At 45.7% G+C, this 14,673-nt stretch overlaps 1 protein-coding gene across 3 annotated transcripts in view; it reads right to left on the bottom strand.

Annotated features, from left to right (window-relative positions):
• Nucleotides 1–14,673, bottom strand: part of DPF3 (double PHD fingers 3) — a 305,729-nt gene that overhangs the window by 111,629 nt on the left and 179,427 nt on the right. For all 3 annotated transcript variants that reach the window (XR_003762040.2, XR_003762038.2, XM_029072157.2), the window contains exon 6: nt 10,663–10,741. Coding sequence is in view for 1 of the 3 variants with exons in the window: in XM_029072157.2 (XP_028927990.1) it covers nt 10,663–10,741 (79 nt within the window). In the remaining 2 variants the exon portion in view is untranslated. The remainder of the gene's footprint in view (nt 1–10,662; nt 10,742–14,673) is intronic.

Raw genomic sequence — 14,673 nt, forward strand, 5'->3', positions numbered from 1 at the left:
ATGGTTTCATACCCATTATATAGATGAGGTAACAGAGAGCCAGAGAAGTGAAGCGACTTGCCCAAGGTCACACAGCAGACAAGTGGCGCAGTCAGGATTAGAACCCATGACCTTTTGACTCCCACTTTATCCACTACGCTATGCTGCTAGGTTGGATCAGTCCTACCAAAAGGGCTACAGGTGTGATGTTTACCTCCTCCTCCATCTTTCCCCCAACCCTTCAAGAACACTACCACTGCCACCGTGATCATCATTACCACCACCGCCGCCATCATCTCCCCCAGCTTTTCTTTTCTGAAAAGTTTTCTGAAACTTTTCTTTCAGAAAGTCACCACAGAGGAAGGAGGGGGAGTGGGGCCCAGCATCACAAAAGAACTTGCGATGAGAGGAAGGGTAAGATGTGTAAAGAGGCGGAAGAAGCGTCTTCTGCTGGGAAGAGCACAGGTCTGTCCGTAGGAGGCCTGGATTCGAATCCTGGCTCTGCACTACCCAGCTGTAGGAGCTTGGGTAAGTCATTTAACTTTTTTGTGCTTCAGTTTCTTTATCTGGACAATGGGGTTGAAATCGCTGCTTCCCTCTCTCTTGGACAGGGACTGTGTTCAATCTGATTGCAGTGTATCTAACCCAGCACTTAGAGCTGTGTCCTCGCCACATAGTAAGCGCATAACAAAAACCACAATTGTCATTATTATTAGACAGGAATGGAATTAATGGGGACCCAGGGACCCCAGGTATGAATAGAGAGCCATTTCTACTCTTTCTGGCTCCACCTTCCCATCTGAAAAATAGACTTGACCAACCTGCTGAATCTGGGGCACTCTAAGGAATAACAGTCGACGGTGAAGCTAGTGGATTCAATGAATCAACAATCATATATGTTGAGCGTTTACTGTGTGCAGACCACTGTATTTAGTGCTTGGGAGAGGGCAAAATAACAGAATCAGTAGACGCGTTCCTGCCCACCATTTGTTCATTCAATCAATCGCATTTATTGAGCGCTTACTGTGTGCAGAGCACTGTGCTAAGGGCTTGGAATGTACAATTTGGCAACAGATAGAGACAATCTCTGCCCAACAACGGGCTGACAGTCTAAACGACGGGCTCACCAGGAGCTTACAGTCTAGAGGAGGAAGACATTAATATTAATATAAATAAATAAATTACAGTTATGTACATAAGTGCTGTGGAGATGAGGGAGGAGTGAATAAAGGAGGCAAATCAGGGTGATGCAGAAGAGAGTGGGAGAAGAGGAAAGGAGGCTTAAGTCAGGGAAGGCCTCTTGAAGGAGAGGTGCCTTCATTAAGGCTTTGAAGGTGGAGAGAGTCATCGTCTGTCAGATATGAGGAGGGAAGGTGTTCCAGGTCAGCAGCAGGATGTGGGTGAGAGGTTGGCAGGAGGTAGACAAGGTCGAGGCACAGTGAGAACGTTAGCATCAGAGGAGTGAAGAGTGTGGTCTGGGTTGAAGTAGGATTCATTCATTCATTCATTGAATAGTATTTATTGAGCGCTTACTATGTGCAGAGCACTGTACTAAGTGCTTGGGATGAACAAGTCGGCAACAGATAGAGACAGTCCCTGCCGTTTGACGGGCTTACAGTCTAATCGGGGGAGATGGACAGACAAGAACAATGGCAATAAATAGAGTCGAGGGGAAGAACATCTCGTAACAACAATGGCAACTAAATAGAATCAAGGCGATGTACAAAATAAACAGGGGAAATGGAAATAGGAGAGTAAAGAGGCGAGGTAGGAGGGAGAGAGGTGATGGAGTGCTTTAAAACCGATGGTAAAGAGTTTCTGTTTGATACGGGGTTTCTCTTTGATACCCTCCCATTCTTCCCAGCAGTATCTCAAGAGGAGATCTCCTGCCTTCTCTCAAAATCCACCCCCTTCACATGTGCCCTGACCCCATTCCTTTCACAACTTTACGAATGTACTTGCCTCTTCCCTTCTTCCCTCCCTGATTGCCATCTTCAACCATTCTCTCTCCAATGGCTTCTTCCCCACTGCTTGCAAACATGCTCATGTCTCCTCTATCCTAAAAAAAGCCCTCCTTTGATCCCACAACTCCCTTCAGTTTTCTCCCATCTCCCTCCTACCATACCTCTCCAAACTCCTTGAGAGAGTTGTCTACACCCACTGTCTCGATTCCTTTCCTGCAATTCTCTCCTTGACCCCCTCCAATCTGGCTTCTGTCCCCTTCACTCCACAGAAACTGCCCTTTCAAAGATCACCAGTTGATCTCCTTCTTGCCAAATCCAATGGCCTCTACTCCATCCTAATCCTCCTCAACCTCTCAGCTGCCTTCCACACTGTCGACCACCCCCTTCTCCTGCTTAAGCCTCTAAAAGGGTCAGGAACTGAGTCCATTCTTCTGCTTGTCTTAGCAGAAGCATTTAATACAGTACAGTAAACCTGACCCGATCGATGAAGGCACAGAGCAGCGTGGCTCAGTGGAAAGAGCATGGGCTTTGGAGTCAGGGCTCATGAGTTCGAATCCCAGCTCTGCCACTTGTCAGCTGTGTGACTGTGGGCAAGTCACTTAACTTCTCTGTGCCTCAGTTCCCTCATCTGTAAAATGGGGATTAAGACTGTGAGCCCCACGTGGGACAACCTGATTCCCCTATGTCTACCCCAGCGCTTAGAACAGTGCTCAGCACATAGTAAGCGCTTAACAAATACCAACATTATTATTATTATTACAGAGACGTCCATAACAGCAGGGAATAAGTTTACCAACTGTTTTACTGTGCTCTCCCAAGCACTTAGTAATAATAATGATAATAGTGGTATTTGCTAAGTACTTACAATATGACAGGCACTGTACTAAAGGCTGGGGTGGATACAAGCAAATCAGTTTGGACAGTCTCTGTCCCACATGGGGTCCTCAGTCTCAAACTCCATTTTCCAGATGAGGTATCTGAGGCACAGAGAAGTGAAGTGACTTACTCAAGATCAAACAACTGACAAGTAGCAGAGTAGTATTAGAACCCAGGTCCTTATGACTCCCAGGCCCATACTCTATCCACTATGGCATGACGTTTCCTGCACAAAGAAAGCTATCAAAAATACCACTGATTTGCATTGTACTCTCCCAAGAGCTTAGTACAGTGTTCTGCACACAGTAAGTGCTCAATAAATACCATTGATTTGTATTGTACTCTCCCAAGCTCTTAGGATAGTGCTCTGCATACAATAAGCACTCAAGAAATATCACTGATTGATTAAAAGGAAGGCAGTAGCCACAAGGTCTTTCCCACCTGAGGTAAGTAACAGAATTAATTGAAGCAGTTCCCTTTGACTCTCTCAGGGGGAAAATAAGGAATGAGAAATGGAATGGGGAATAAACAACAGGGCTGGTTAAACCAAATTAAGCAAGGACAAAATGATAATTAAGGCTTCCGCATCGGCCCAGGAGAAGCGTTGAGAGGGGCTACAGGAAAAGTCCCTTCTGGATCCAGGAGAACTTGATTTTTTTTTTCTCATTAATGAGTGAAAGATGGAGTGGAAAATTATGCAAATCCAACCAGCAGACAATGGGAAGGGGGCAGGGATTGCAACTATGGGGGAGGGTAGGATGAAACTGCTATAAAACCTTGGTAAATTGTTCTCTATTCCATCTTGTCTTTGAGGTTCTGTAATATTGCTACCTTTTATGGTGATTCAGTAAGGCGGAAACGTAAAGTGAAGGATGACAGAAAGAACAGTAATGAAAATATTGTAAGTACCTGGGTTGGCATTGATCGTACCCAGAATTATAATAATAATAGTAGTATTTGTTAAGCATTTAGTATGTGCCAGGCACTGTTCTAAGCGCTGGGGTAGATACAAGTGAATCAAGTTGGACATAGTCCCTTGTCCTTCGTGGGGCTCACACTCTCAATCCCCATTTTACAGATGAGGTAACAGAGGCTCAGAGAAGTGAAGTGACACACCCAAGGTCATAAAGCAGACAAATAAGGGACCCAGAATTAGAACCCATAACCTTCTGATTCCAGGCCCGTGCTCTATCGACTATGCAAAAGGATCATTTGTTTGTTATTCTTTGCTGAATTGTACTTCACAAGCACTCTACAGTGCCCTGCACACAGTAAGCACTCAATAAATATGATTGACTGAATGATCAGGTTATACAGTGTAGAGTCATAGGGGTGTCACAAAAATCAGCAAAATCAGCAAAACAAATATTCTCTCCCAAACAGAATTTTGTTAAAAACAGGTATGGTGCATTAAGGCCAACAAAGAAATGAATGAGACCCACTTTATCCTCAGATGTAGCTTCAGATCTGAGCACAGTACTTGGGTGCAGAGATGGAGGGGCGTTCGGATGAGAGACACTAATGGGACAAAAGAGCAGAAAAAAAGAACCCAGGAGGAGAGGCAGAGTAGTCTGTCTGATCCTGTGGTCCAGGACGAGGCTGGGAGTGCAAAGGATCTGAGTTCTAATATCTGTTCCTCCACTTGTCTGTTGTGTGATCTTGGGCAAGTCACTTTACTTCTCTGTGCCTCAGTTCCCTCACCTGAAAAATGGGGATTATTACTGTCAGCCCCATGTGGGACATGGACTGTGTCCAGCCCGACTCTGTCACTTGTCAGCTGTGTGACTTTGGGGAAGTCACTTCACTTTTCTAGGTCTCAGCTGCCTCATCTGTAAAATGGGTATTAAGATTGTGAGCCCCACCTGATTACCTTGTTGTATCTACTCCAGCATTTAGAACAGTGCTTGGCACAAAGTAAGCACTTAACAAGTACCTTAATTATCGTTATTATCTACCTCAGGGCTTAGTACAGTGCCTGGCACATAGTAAGAGTTTTACATATTCCAGAAAAAAAACCTGATTCGCTTGTATCTACCCAAGCACTTACTACAGTGCCTGGCACATAGTAAGTGCTTAACAAACACCATAAAAAAAAACAAACACCCGATTACCTTGTAGCTTTTATCTGCCTAGCACTTATTTTAGTGGCTGACACATAGTAAGAACTTAACAAATACCATTTCCAAAAAAAAAAATGCATCCTGACTTCCTGGGGAGATGGAAGAGCCGGCAGGAGACAAATGTAAATTAATACTAGAAGAAAATGCTAATGCAAAGTGCAGCTGGAACACTAAAATGGGGCAGCTATGGAGACACCATCCTCTGGAGACATTCAAGGCAGAGACAAGACACTTCTCTACTAACGGTACATTAGGGATTTTTCAAAGCATTTCTTGGCTAGTGCAGGGGGATTGTCCACATGACTTCTGCAGAAGTCATTTCCCACCAAAAAGACCTCCAACCTGAAGGGCACTAGATAAATCAATCAATGGTATTTATCGATTGCTTCCTTTGTGCAGAGCACTGTTCTAAGCGCTTGGGAGAATACAGTCCAACAGAATTAGCAGTCACGTTCCCTGCCCATAATGAGCTTAAAAAGAATGTCTATTAATCACTAGTGGCCAGAAGATTTATCAAGAGCCCGAGGTCTGAACCAATGTTTTCCCAAAGCAATTCCACTCACCTCAGGGCAGGAAAGGGAAAGGACTTGGCACAGAAGACAATGGCTGAGATTTCCTAGCAGCTGGAAATCTGAGTGTGGATCTGTTTTCACACAACGGAATAGGGAAGACAGAGGAGGAAGAGATGGAGGTGAGAGTGAGGCAGGGAAGAGGAGGGGACAGTGAGACCCTCAACAAAATTTCAAAATGGACGAGGAGAAGGGGAGTGATTCAGGGGCATCGAGGAGAAGAAAGACCCTCAAAGAGGGGAAGAAGGACAAGAGACATAATATTAATAATGGTATTTGTTAAGCGCTTACTATGTGCCAAGCACTGTTATAGCACTGTGGGAGATAGAGGGTAATCAGGTTGTTCTAGGTGGGGCTCATGCTTTTACTCCCCATTTTACAGATGAGGTAACTGAGGCACAGATAAGTCAAGTGACTTGCCCAAGGTTACGCAGGAGACAAGTGGCAGAGCTGGGATTAAAACCCATAACTTCTGACTCCCAAGCCCGTGCTCTTTCCACTAAGCCACACTGCTTCATCACATCACCATTTCCCAGAGATTCAGGTACCGGAAACTGGAGGAAGGTGGATAGAGGGTTAAAGAAATAGTGGGGCCTAGTGGAAACAGCCTGAGCCTGGGAGTCAGAAGGACCTGGGTTCTAATCCTGCTCCTCCACTTGTCTTCTGAATGATCCTGGGCAAGCCACTTCACTTCTCTTTGACTTAGTTCCCTCATCTGCAAAATGGGGATGAAGACTGTGATCCTCATGTGGGACATGGACTGGGTCCAACCTGAGCAGCTTGAATTTATCCCAGCACTTAGTACAGTGTCTGGCACATAGTAAGCACTTAACAAAATACCATAAAAAAGAAGAGTGCCTCCATCTGTCTATCCCACCGCCAACCCTTCCCCACATCCTCCCTCAGGCCTGGAATTCATCCCTGCTTCATAGTGTGGCCTACTTGAAAAAGTATGGACTTGGGAGTCAGAGGTCATGGATTGTAATCTCGACTCCACCACTTGTCTGCTGGATTTTCCTGGGCAAGTCATTTCACTTCTCTGGGCCTCAGTTACCTCATCTGAAAAAAGGGGATTGAGACTGTGAACCCCACATAGGACAACCTGATTACCTTGTATCTACACCAGTGATTAGAACATTAATTCATTCATTTAATTGTATTTATTGAGCACTTACTGTATGCAGAGCACTGGACTAAGCGCTTGCAAAGTACAATTCTGCAACAAATAGAGACAATTCCTGCCCACGACGGGCTCACAGTCTAGAAGCGGGGAGACAGGCATCAAAACAAGTAAACAGGCATCAATATAAATAAATAGAGTTATAGATTATATGCACATCATTTAGTATAAATAAATAAAATTATAAACACATACATATATACACAAGTCCTGTGGGGGGCTAGAGCCAAGGAAGCGAGTCGGGGCCATGGGGAGGGGAAGGGGAGCAGAGGAAAAGGGGAGCTCATCATGGGAAGGCCTCCTGGAGGAGGGGAGCCTTCAGTAGGGCTTTGAAGGGGGGAAGTGTGATTGTCTGGGGGATGTGAGGAGGGAGGGCATTTCAGGCCAGAGGTAGGACGTGGGCCAAGGGTCAACAGAGGGACCAGCGAGAACGAGGTACAGTTGGAAGGTTAGTATCAGAGGAGCGGAGTGTGCGAGCTGGGATGGAGGAGAAAAGGGAGGTGAGGTAAGAAGAGGCAAGGGAATGGTGAGCTTTGAAGCCAACAGTGAGGAGGTTTTGCTTGACATGGAGGTTGATAGGCAACCACTGGAGATTTTTGAGGAGGGGGGTGACGTGCCCAGAACGTTTCTGTAGAAAGGTAATCTGGGCAGCAGAGTGAAGTGTAGACTGAAGTGGGGAGAGACAAGAGGTTAGGAAATCAGAAAGGATGCTGATGCAGTAATCCAGTGGGGATAGGATGAGTGATTGTACTAACATGGTAGTGGTTTGGATGGAGAGGAAAGGGCAGATCTTGGCGATGTTGTAAAGGTGAGACAGTTAGGTCTTGGTGACAGATCGTAAACGCTTAACAAATATCATTATTATTATTATTATTATATCCAAAAGTCCTCTAGTCTCCCCACCTTCAAACCCCTTCTAAAATGACATCTCCTCTAAGAGGTCTTCCCTGACCAAATCCTTTTTCCCCTATCCACTCTTCCCTCTATTTAACCACTCATTTATCAGCATACCCCTAAAGCACTTTGATCCTCATCCCGACCCCACAGCATATGTGTATCTATCCTTATACTCTATTTCTCCATTCAATAAATTTCTTTTAATGCTTGCCTTCCCCTGTAGACTGTAAACTCCTTGTAGGCAGGGATGACATCCCCCTATCCCTACTTTATTTTATTGTACTTGAGGAGCAGCATGTCCAGTGGGAAGAGCATGGGCCTAGTAGTCAGAGAAACATTTTTTTTTTAAAGGCATTTGTTAAGCGATGTGACAGGCACTGTTCTAAATGCTGGGCTAGATATAAGATAATCAGGTTGGACACAATCCACATACCATATGGGGCTCACAATCTTAATCCCCATTTTACAGATGAGTTGACTGAGGCACAGAGAATTTAAGGGACTCACCCAAGGTCACAGAGCAGGCAAGTGGCAGAGCTGGGATTAGAACTCAAGTCCTTTGATTCCTAGTCCCCTGCTCTATCTACTAGGCCACACTGCTTCTAGCTTATCGGGTTAGGCATAGTCCATGTCCCACATGGGGCTCAGTCTTAATCCCTGTTTTACAGATGAGGGAATAGGGGCTCAGAGAAGTGAAACAATTTGCCCAAGATCACACAGCAGTCAAGTGTGGATGAGCCAGGATTAGAACCCAAGTCCTCCGATTCCCAGGCCCTCGCTCTTTCCATTAGGCCACACCGCTAATCCTGGCTCAGTCAAGCTGAGCCAAGGCTCAATCCTGGCTGCGTGAACTTGGGCGAGCCACTTAGCTTCTCTGAACCATTTTCCTCAACTGTAAAATAGGAATAAAATGCTTGTTTTCCCCTCTTCTGAGGCTGAGCCCCATGTATCTACTCCAGAACTCGACAATGATAAGCACTTAACAAATGCATTAATAACCATTATGATAATAATAATAATGATAAAAATTCCCACACACCCAATACAGTGGTCTGTATACAGTAAATGCTCAGTGAATGCTACTGATTGATGGATTGATTTTTTTGGAAAACCTCAGAGAATTTAGGTTAGAATTTAGTCCACCAGTGGTGTTGAAGGGCAGAGGGAGAGTAACTCCAGTGGTGGCATGGAGCTGTCCCATGGCTTCCATTTGACTCAAAAGCATGGCCAAGTGGATTAAGCCCAGTCCCAGGAGTCAGAGGACTTGGGTTCTGATCCTGCCCCTGCCACTTACCTGCTGTGTCACTTCACTTCTCTGAGTCTCCGTTCCCTTCTCTGTAAAATGGGGATTAAGACCCTGAGCCCCATGTGGGACAGGGACTACGTCCAACCAGATTAGCTTGTATCTATCTCAGCACTAAACAGAGTGCCCGGCACATTCTAAGTGCTTAACCAACACCATAAAAAAGAATGTCACTTAGCTTCTCAGTGCCTCTTTTACCACATCTATAAAATGGGGATTAAGACTGTGAGTCTCATATGGGACGGGGACTTTGTCCAACCTGGCTTATTTGTATCTACTCCTGTCACATAGTAAATGCTTAACAAATATTATAAAAAAAAAAAAACATTAAGGGCGAAAGGCAGGAGGGGGAAATGGATGTGACCAAACTCCAGCTTGGAAGACTTAGCAATTCATGGCTCTCAAACAACAGAACAAAGCTCGAAGGAGTGGGTGTTCCTTGGGCAGAGTGGACAAAGGAAGAAGATGTGGTGGCTCAATTGCCCAGGCCCAAGACTGGAAGATTAAAAGCAGGGTGGCTTAGTGGAAAGAACCCGGGCTTGGGAGTCATGGGTTCCTCCACTTGTCTGCTGTGTGACCTTGGGCAAGTCACTTAACTTCTCTGTGCTTCAGTTACCTCATCTGTAAAAATGGGGATTAAAAAATGTGAGCCCCATGTGGGACAATCTGATTACCCTGTATCTACTCCAGCGCTTAGAACAGTGGTCTGCACACAGTAAGCACTTAATACCATAATTATTACTATTATTGGCCTTAAAGTGTCAAAGTAAGTGGTCCTGTGCCCTCTTGCCATACCATCTTCTACCTCTGGCAATGATGCTGATGATAAAAACTGTACGTAGTGGATAGAGCACACCTCTGGTAGCCAAAAGGTCATGGGGTCAGAGGTATGTGGTATCGGTTGGAAGCGGGGAGAGATGCCAGAGGCTGAGGATACTACGAAGAGGCAGCCCTAATCACTAGCCATGACATGATAAGGAGCTCAACCAGAGGCTAAGGGGTGGCCATTTTTTATTTGGAGAGGAAGGGAAGGACTCAGAGGAACTGTGGGCAGAATGAGATTACTCTCTCTTCCTCCGATAGTGCCTCTTCAAGAGACTGTGGCTTTTCAACTCTTCAGAAATATCCCTCTGGCCCTCTCCTTCTACTCAACTAGCCTACTGCTCTTACTGGCCTCTGGAGTCTGACTGGGAGAGTCAATCGCTCGTGAAAAGAATAAAAAAAGGCCTCACTGAAGTGAGACAGACAGAAAGGCAGAATCAAGGCCGATCTAAAATCCTGTCTCTGAAAGGGGTCAGTCCTTATGCTCTGTCGGGGAGAATGGAAAGGGAGAGAGAATCAGTGGGAAACAGAGGGACCGATTCAACGAGAGCAAATTACTTTTGTCAAGGGGGTTTTGAGTCACGTTTTTGTTTGCAACTGTGTGAAACAGAGAGAGATGGTGAATCTTGGGGGAAGCAAGAGAAAGAGGCGAAGCGAAAGAGAGACAAGTCGTGAGGGACAGCCCACTGAAGAGATGAGCGACCCCAGAGTCCAACACAGCGAGGAGCCTGCTGAGGAAAATGTTTTTCCTTCAAGCCTTCACCTCATGCACGGATGGGAACGGAGATGGTGGAGGCAGCAGCCGAGCAAAAGCCAGGAGGAAGCAGGAGACTCGCTAGATCTGAGGCGATGAGGAAGTCTAATCAGGCCAGACTAACAGCCAAGGGAGTTCTGGGATAAAACGGGGGGAATAGAGGAGGGCGAGACGGTGGGCCATGACCCCTGTACTTACTGTCGCAGACATAAGGTTTGTCGTGGTCTTCTTGAGAAGCTGGGTCATTCCTTCTTCTCCCGCCTGTGGAACCTCGGGCCTGCAGAGGAAAGAGGGAGTTTAGCAGGACTGACCGTGGAGCCCTCTTTGTGCTTGCCTACCCAAGAAGCGGTATAGCCTCGTGGAGATAGCCCAGGCCTGGGAGTCAAAAGGACATGGGTTCTAATCCCTGCTCTGCCTAGTGTCTGCTGTTTGACCTTGGAGGTGTCACTTCACTTCTCTGGGACTCAGTTACCTCATCTATAAAATGGGGATGATGATTATTAAGAATAATAATTATTATTATGATATTTGTTAAGTGCTTCATTCATTCATTCAATCATATGTATTGATGATGATGATGATGGCATTTGTTAAGCGCTTACTATGTGCAAAGCACTGATCTAAGGGCTGGAGAGGATACAAGGTGATCAGGTTGTCCCACGTGGAGCTCACAGTCTTAATCCCCATTTTACAGATGAGGTAACTGAGGCACAGAGAAGTTAAGTGACTTGCCCAAAGTCACACAGCTGACAAGCGGCTGAACCCATGACCTCTGACTCACAAGTCCATGCTCTTTCCACTGAACCACACTGCTTGAGCCCTTACTGTATGCAGAGGACTATACTAAGTGCTTGGAAAGTATAATTCAGCAATAAGAGACAATCCCTGCTTACGACAGGCCTACAGTCTAGACCGGGGGAGACAGACATCAGAACAAGTAAACAGGCATCAGTAGCATCAATATAAATAAATAGAATTATGGATATGTACACATCAAAACAAGTAAACAGGCATTAACATAAATAAATTGAATTATAGAGATGTACATATATACACAAGTGCTGTGGGGGTGGGGCTAGAACAAAGGGAGCAAGTCGGGGCAATGGGGAGGGGAGGAGGAGCTGAAGAAAAGTAGGGCTTAGTCTGGGAAGGCCTCTTTGAGGAAGTGAGTCTTAAGTAGGGCTTTGAAGGGGGGAAGTGTGATTGTTTGGCAGATATGAGGAGGCAGGGTGTTCTAGACCAGAGGTAGGACGAGGGCCAGGGGTTGATGGGGGGGACAGGTGAGAACGAGGTCCAGTGAGAAGGTTAGCAGTGGCAGAGGAGCGGAGTGTACAGGGTGGGGTATAGAAGGAGAGAAGGGAAGTGAGGTAGGAGGGAGGAAGGTGATGGAAACCTTTGAAGCCAATAGTGAGGAGTTTTTGCTTGATATGGAGGTTGATAAGCAACCAGTGGAGATTTTTGAGGATGTTTCTGTAGAAAGATAATCCGGGCAGCAGAGTGAAGTACAGACTGAAGTGGGGAGAGACAGGAGGGTGGGAGATAAGAAAGGATGCTGATGCAGTAATCCAGTTGGGATAGGATGAGTATGTGCCAAGCACTGTTCTAAGCGCTGGGGTAGATGCAAAGTAATCAGGTTGTTCCACATGGGGCTCACAGTCTTCATCACCGTTTTACAGACGAGGTAACTGAGGCACAGAGAAGTGAAGTGACTTGCCCAAAGTCACACAGCTGATAAGTGGCGGAACCAGGATTAGAACCCATGACCCCGACTCCCAAGCCCGTGCTCTTTCCACTGAGCCATGCTGTTTCTCATTAAGACTAAGATTAAGACTAGGAGCCCTATATGGGACAGAGACGGTGTCCAACCTGATTAGCTTCTATCTACCCCAGCTCTTAGAACAGTGCCTGGCACATAATAAACATTTAACAAATGCCACTAAAATAAGGGGGCTGTGAGGTAAAGTGCCTGGCACATAGTAAGCCATTAAATATCACTAAAAAAAACCAAAAAATGGGGCTGTGAGTTAAAGTTCCACGTTGTCCAGAGAGTGGTGAAAGAGGAAGTGACAGTGTGGTTCTCCGCCACTTCCTGCCCCTGGTCGCCACCCTAGGAAGACCTTGCTTCTCCTAGAACAGAGATCCAACGAGGGCCAAGGTAGCCTAGGACCATTACGCCTCACTCCCATGGCTCCTTGTCGACTTTTCGGAAGTGCACCTCGGGAGAACATTGTCGAAACCTCAAAGGGCAGGGAGGTCTGACCCAGTTAGGCTTATAGGGAGGTGGCCCCAAGACTTTGGGGCTTCGGTAATCAATCAATCACTAGTATTTACTGAGCGCTTACTATGGGCTGTACTAAGCACTTGAGAGAGTACAAAAGAATTAGCGGACATGTTCCCTGACCATAACGAGTTTACAGCTTAATCGATCAGTGGTACTTATTGAGCATTTACTATGAGCAGAGCACCGTTCTCTAAGCATTTGGAGACGTACAATGCAACAGAATTAGCAGACTCGTTCCCTGCTCAGAATGAGCTTGCAGTCTAGAGGTGAGCTTACAGTCTAATTTACTCATGCACCAAGGCTGCCCATTTGTTTCATTCAGTTTAGAGATCTGACTTGTCTCTCCAAGAGATTACGAACAGGAGCTAGGCCTTCTATGTTATTGTAACTCTCCCACTGTCCACCTCTGTAGACCCCACAAGAATAACTTAATAGGAGTTTTTTCAATGGATGGAAGGATGGGTGTGGATGGATGGATGGATTCTCCCCCTCTAGGCTGTGAGCTTGTTATGGGCAGGGAATGGGTGTGTTTGTTGCTGTATTGTACTATTCCAAGTGCTTAGTACAGTGCTTTGCACACATAAAGCGCTCAATAAATATGACTGAATGAGCGAATGAATGAATTAATAAATGCATGTGTGCATGGATGGATGGATGGATGTGGGTGGATGGATGAATGGATAGATGGCTCAGCCATTTGTCTACCGTGTGACCTTGGACAAATTGCTTGACTTTGCTGTGCCTCCGTTCCCTTATTGTAAAATGGGGATTAAGACAGTGATCCCCATATGGGACAGGGATTGTGTCTAACTTGTAACTACCCCAGCAATTAGTACAGAGCCTGGAACATAGTAAGTGCTTAAAGAATACTCTCAGAAAATAAAATGGATGAATAATGATAATAATAAGGATGATGATGATAATAATAATTGTGATACCTGTTAAGGACTTAGTAATAATAATACTTCTAGTATTTGTTAAGTGCTTACTGTGTGCCAAGCACTGCACTAAGCTGGGGTGAATACAAGCAAATCAGTTGGACACAGTCCCTGTCCCATGTGGGGCTCACAGTCTCACTCCCCATTTTACAGATGAGTTAACTGAGGCCCAGAGAAGCTAAGTGCCTTGCTCAAGGTAACACAGCAGGCAAGTGGCTTACTACATTTCAAGCACTGTACTAAGATCTGGAGTAGATACAAGATAATTGCCTTGAACCCAGTCCCTGTCACACATAGGGCTCACAGTCTTAATGGGATGGATGGATGGATGGATGGATGGATGGATGGATGGATGGATGGATGGATGGATTTCAGCTTTCCTACTTGAAATTTCAGCCTCACCCCACCATCGTCCACTGCCCTTCTTAAGCACAGTAATTCTACTAGGGGCTAGTTTTCAGCAAGCCGTCCTGAACCCACCGCTAATTCTCATTTTACAAACACATAAACGATTGTGAGGGTGGGTGTATAACATGAGTATCCATGGATTGGCCCTCTTGCGTCGAGCATAAGCTGTAGTGAGCCATCCTACACAAATAAGGTCCCCCATCCACATGCTTGAGTCAGCCAAGAATCAACCACCCCTGGGAGCTCCAAAGATGCCACGGAGCGTGAAAAGTCATTCCCTTGCTCAATTCCCAGATGTGCTCCGGGTATGGATGAGACTGCAGCAAGAATGACATCCTAAATGTCAAAGAGCTTCGGCAGAATCCACTAGGCACAATGCCTGATGATGTTCGACAGAGGCAATTGCCTGGAGGTGAATTTAGGGGAAATAAAAGCACAGATTAAAAAACAAAGAAGTATGAGGGATTTATAAACACAGGATTCATTCAATAGTATTTCATTCAATAGTATTTATTGAGCGCTTACTATGTGCAGAGCACTGTACTAAGCGCTTGGGATGAACAAGTCGGCAACAGAAAGAGA

This window comes from Ornithorhynchus anatinus, chromosome 1, assembly GCF_004115215.2.
Source record: "Ornithorhynchus anatinus isolate Pmale09 chromosome 1, mOrnAna1.pri.v4, whole genome shotgun sequence".
Taxonomy (NCBI): domain Eukaryota; kingdom Metazoa; phylum Chordata; class Mammalia; order Monotremata; family Ornithorhynchidae; genus Ornithorhynchus; species Ornithorhynchus anatinus.